This window comes from Jatropha curcas, chromosome 6 (assembly GCF_041381405.1).
Source record: "Jatropha curcas cultivar XTBG-Jc1 chromosome 6, XTBG_Jcur_1.0, whole genome shotgun sequence".
NCBI lineage: Eukaryota > Viridiplantae > Streptophyta > Magnoliopsida > Malpighiales > Euphorbiaceae > Jatropha > Jatropha curcas.
Window position 1 is genome coordinate 7,149,672 of NC_143156.1, and position 6,000 is coordinate 7,155,671.

Genomic DNA, 6,000 nt, shown 5'->3' on the forward strand with positions numbered 1-6,000 from the left:
GGGGAAAAGAAGATGCTGCGAAGCACCATAGAAAGAGATGACAGTTATTTAGAGATAGAACCATAAAGGTACTAACATAACATAACTAAAGCATTAAAAAAATTTTCAACAATAAACAGACCCCACCATTTCTAATTAATTGATTAATAATATCCATATTAAAAAATTATTAAAGTTGCTCACTTCTCGTATAGCAAGAAGTCAAAGATTCAAATTCTGCAAGTTTCCTCACTTTGGCAGAGCATTCTTCTCATGCATCCTCCAACCATTATTTTTCCAAGATGCTGTTTCCATTACATTAAACTTTACATATCTAACAAATAAAGGCACAACCAAGAATAAACAAAAGGAAAAAAAGAAGGGTTCAGACATGTAAGAGAGAGAGAGAGAGAGAGATGAGGAAAGATTTCTGATATCTATATTCATAAGTTTTCAATATTTGATCAACAAATTATCCTGTTTACATCCTTTTTCCACCAGCAGCAATGATCAAATGCCACAACAATCAGATACATATCATCAAGCCTGCATAATTTTGTAATTGCAGCTAAAAAACTAACCCATATTGTTAACCTGTATTTTTTCATCAGATTCAGAAAATTTCCATTTTCTTCAAAACCCAAAAACAACTTTTACATCAAGTAAGAAATCACACAAAAGAGTAAGGAACCCACAAACAGAAAATTGAACAAACTAGACATCAGCGATAAACTCATGTTAAAATTAGCAGCTTCCCTTTCTGCCGCTGTTGCTATATGCATTGACACAAAAGCATTAGTACTATAAAAAGGTTAATGGTTCTGCTGTGTTAGAGCTTCACCACCTTCCTCAAGGCATGGAAGGTAAACTAAAAATTGACCTCCATTTGCTCATCCCTAACCGGAAAACTGAGCTCCAACTCCCTAGTTGGATTCTGTATTGAGAGTATAAAGATTCATTCAGGCCTAGTTTAAACCTGTGAATGATCATGCTCTATTTACAGAGATTAACAGAGGCATATCTCAAAGTCCAAAAAAATGACTTCAAGTGCTACTTAGCAATTTCTAATGGGTTAGCCAAATTAAAACTAGCTAATGCTATAAACAGTTCCCCTAATTTAATCCTACCATTTGTTAGACCTCCATCTTCCATATCATGTTATTCGCGCTGCTATCATGTTGTTTTTCTAGTGCTGCAACTTTTGCCCGATGAGCTGCAAGGGCAATTGCACTTTTTCCTCTTTCATCTTGAGGGAGATCACAAGCTTCGCTCATGGACGCCGATCTTAAGTCTGCCGGGGGTATAAAACAGTCTAATGAAAGGCCTGGAACATTGAAAGCAACCTCTTCAATATTCCAAGCTTCCTCCATCTTTGTCTTGGTATGGCTCATTGCTACCTCACCAAACCTGTAAAGGGTCACCACAGACCGACCTGAGTGAGCGATCATTATCCCTTCAACAGGTCTGTAATCCTCAAGGAATGAATTGATTGTAGTTTCCCAGTAAACTGCATCACCACCATTAGATTGTATGCGGGTCAGATGTGAATCCTCCATATGAACAAGAAGACCAGTCTTTTGGCTGAAGTAGCCAAACAGAACATGCCTTATGATCTCTGCCGGGCCTTCACTCCTAGCCTGAAGCGTTTGAGGATCAGCACATAGCTTTAGTATAAAGCAATCCTCACCATTGATATTCTTCTCCCCTATGCACCTTGCATCAGCAAACATACTAGCTGTGGTTCTTGGATCAAGACCCTGAAATAGCAAAAGCAAGTCCATTAAAAAAAATAATAATAAAAAAAAAAGTAAACAGCCAACATAAAATCAGTACATAAATGCAGCAGTCAATAAAGGAGAAATACACAAAACTTCACCTGAAGGGCACGTCGCAAGGGTCTAACTGGCCCTTTTGCTGTGTGGGCACCAAGCCATGGTGTGTGCCTCCAAACAAGCTTGCCATTGCAGCCGGCATGAACCTTACTACCCCCAACAGCAAGCTCAACATACCACATGTCAGGATTCATCTGCCAAAGCACAAAGCCACCTGATTCAGCACTCCTAGAACCATTCCGGTTCTTCACTACTCTCGTGGGTGTTTCGAATTCCGAAGCTATCATTTTGACCTTTCCCATTGCATATGCATTTCTAATAGAGTTCTGCAGCTTCTGCCCACCAGAGGCTGCTGTGTATTGCTGCAATATGTACTGAGCAGAGGAAGTTTCCTGCAATAATACATCTTTTAGAAGACAAACATTTTTAGTGGTTCAATTTTTTACTGAATTTTAAGCAGTTTCTTTCCCCTCTTACAGAACAGCAAAATGAGATTTTCTGTCCACATTTGTAGAAAAGCCAAAGATCAATTCTGCCAGCTTGCAACAACCCATTTCAAACAATTAAGCAAATATCAATTGTTTTTATTCTGAGAACTTCTGATCCAATTTTCAGCAGAGAAAAATAAATCAGAACATAAAAATCAAATTTCTCAATAATTTGGTGAAGAATTGACCATATATTTCTTGCATTTTTATTCTATTTTCTCACCAACCAAAGAGAAAATAACAAAATAAAAGACAAAAGTAAATAATCCCATGGATCTAAGATTCTTTAGACATAATGATTCTTAGGCGTCCAATGACAACTGCCAAATCACATTTTTTTAATAAACCCAGCAAAAAGTTGAAAAATCTAATTTACCAAAAGTATCAAACAAAAAAAAAACACTCCACAAAACTACTACTTCTGGTAAATCAAATACAACCCAAACTCTCAAAATAAATTGATGTATGCAAGTAAAACATTGTTAGGGCGAAAAATCAATGAAAATAAGGTAAAAAGAAAAGCAGTTTCCAAAAATTTAACCAAAGCCATTTTTCCTTCTTTAGTTAAACCCTAGAAAATCTCCACAATTTCAAAGAAACCAAATGCATTGGAAGAGGAAGAAACCAAAAGAATTGGGAAGATGGAGAGAGAGAGAGAGAGAGAGAGAGAGAGAGTTACAATGGGAGTGTCTTTGATACTGAGATGAGGCAAAGGGTCCATGGTGCTAACGTGCAAAGGAGCTAACGGTGCACCCATCACTCCAAGAAGCAACCTTAGATCAGACCTTCTATAAGCCAAACTAGAAACCGATGGAGTCCTCGTTAACTGACCTTTCATCCAGTTGCCAAGACCCGACCCGACCCGCTTCGATTCTCCTTCTCCTCCTCCATCAGGATCCGGACCCTCGATCAACGGCGTTAAAGTCTCACCGACCGCCGGCCTCAAGCTCCCCGATCTCATAGACAAAAGCTCCGGTTGCGCGGCGTAGGGATTACAATGACTGTTGCTACTGTTTTTCTTTCGCCGTAGCAGAACCGATATTGGCGAAGCGGTTCGGGCAGGGCTGTTGGAGCGAGAACGAGAAGGGGAAAGGCCGCGAACGACTTCTTCTTTGAGAGCAGCAAAGAAGCTTTGCTTTTTTTCCATTTCTTGGTATATGAAAATGGAAAAATAAAGAAAAAAATATTATGAAAATGGAGTTAAGGTTTTTCCTTCTAGTGACTAATTAATGGGTTTAGAGAATGTGAAAAGGTAAGGGAACAGAGTCGTTAATGGCGATGTGAGGTTTCTTCATAGAGAAAGAGAAATGGGTTTTGAATAGGACTGTGTTAAAAGAGTGTTGAGTGAGCTTTTTGAGCGAGAGAGAGAGTGAGAGAGAGAGCAGCGTCCTTCGAGGACGAAATGGAAAGGTCGTAATATAGAGTGGGGAAGGCAGAGAGAGAAAGAGAGAGAGAATATATTTTGCATATATATTCTCTTATTGCTTTTTAAATGTAACGTGTTTTTTTCCAGTCAATTTAATTAAGTTTGCTTAAATTAAATTTAATATATTTCTATTATTACCATTTTTTTAAAATTTCAAATGAATTTTTATTTACTATCATTCAGGTGGTGGTCTTGAGTTTGAGTCCTCACAGTCAAAGTTGTTTTCACCAATTTAGTAAGTCAAGAGATTGTATAACCTACAATATTATTTTGGCTCGTAAAAGTCTCCAATAAATTAAAAAAAATATTTATTTGTTGCATGATAAATAAGGTGTCACAGGTTTTCATTTTAAGTTTTTTAATTTTTTTTTTCTTCAAAAACAAAAAACACATTTGTTTAAAACTATTTAATTTTTTTCCTCATGAATTTTAAGGGGCCGGCCATAAATAGTGAATTCAAAATTTTAAACTTAAAAATATAAATAATATTAGATTAATTGTAAATATTTGATATTGGATTTATCTAAAAAATCAAATTAATATAATTATCCATTTTAGTTAATTAATTTAATCAATATCATTTAAGTAAAACAATCAAATTAATATGATTCTACAATTTATTTAACTAATTTAATAATAAAATTAATGTGATTATCCATTTTAAATAATTTAATTAAGATAATAAAAATAATATGATTATCTAATTTAATTTATTTTTTATTTAATATTATTTATTTAAAAATTAATAATTATGACTAATAAAATAATAAATATTTTAAAGATATTTGACAATTAATAGTAATATTAATATTAATATTAATTAATAATCACAAAAACTCACATATTGACTTGAAGAATTCTATTAATATTATAATTTTATTTGAAAATTTGAAATTTAACAAAATTTAATTTACCTATCTATAATAATAACAACATATATACATAACATGGATAGATGTACTAAGGAGGAAAATGTGAGATTTCCCAAACTATGCTTAAATTAAATAATTTACATTTTAAAAGATAATATCAAAGTATAAATTAAATTAAATAAAAAATAACTTAGACTTTAATATCATTATAGTATTTAAATATGACTCTAATATATCTTTTCTACATATTTACTTATAGTTTCTATATATATATATATATATATATATGTTTCTCTTTAAATGTATAATCAATTTCTAATCGATTCTTATATTAAATTTAATTAATTATTAATTTTAGCATCTTAATAATTTGCTAATTATATTAATCAATATAATATTTTCTTTATTTAATAATTTAATATCAATTTTGGTATATATTTCATATGCAAAGTGATATTTTTCTTCTTTTGAATTTAATTTTCTTTTTTTGGAAATAGTTAGTTGTATTATAAGTGAAGTTGTATTATATTATATATTAGTTTCATTAATATTAAATTATATATATATTAATTATATGCTAATATAAACTATATACCATTCTAAATTATATATTAATATATTATATAAAAATAATAATATAAGATAAATAATAACATTTAATATTGATTACTATATATTCCTATAAGAAATTTCGTACAAGATTATAGAAAAATATATAAATAATATATATAAAATAAAAAATTCAATTTTAAAATGAATTAAAATTTTAAATTTTAAATTATAAATTTAGAATAAAATATTAAAATAGAAACTTATCAATATCTAATTTTATCCATACCTAATTATCTATATCTAAAATTAAAGTTATCTATAAATTTATATATATATATATATATATATATATATATATATATATATATATATATATATATATATATATGTATAATATCTTAGATAGATATGGTATTTACTAACTATTTAATACTTAGGTTTAGAATATATTTTCAAAATAAATTTATTTTCAACATATTAATATTTAATATATTTAAAAAATATTATTGTTAGATTAACTAATTGGATATATAAAGATAACAAAGCAGATTAATTATTAATAATTATTTTATTAGTTATTTTCATTTTTAGTTATTAAGAATTTCATAATCAATGCAAATATGAAAAAAAAGAAAAAAGAAAAATAATCAATGGCTGGATTATTCAAAATTGCATTAGAAAAAAATGAGAGTAAGAGAAGTATATATAATAAATATGGTATATATACATTTATATTGAATTGCAAATAAATAAATTAGACTAACTAAATAGGGTTTCTAATAAAGATGAAAGAAGATAATCACATAAAAAATACAGAGAAAACAGTTTTAATAGGAAAATTTGATGTTATA

At 30.1% G+C, this 6,000-nt stretch overlaps 1 protein-coding gene across 1 annotated transcript; it reads right to left on the bottom strand.

Moving 5' to 3' along the window:
• Positions 1-396: 396 nt before the first annotated feature.
• LOC105650743 (uncharacterized) lies at positions 397-3,728 on the bottom strand. Its single transcript, XM_012237688.4, has 3 exons — positions 2,979-3,728; positions 1,856-2,203; positions 397-1,736 (listed from the first exon to the last, which is right to left on the bottom strand). Exons 1-3 carry the CDS (start codon positions 3,444-3,446, stop codon positions 1,113-1,115), a joined length of 1,440 nt encoding a protein of 479 aa, XP_012093078.1. The 5' UTR covers positions 3,447-3,728; the 3' UTR covers positions 397-1,112.
• Positions 3,729-6,000: the final 2,272 nt, after the last annotated feature.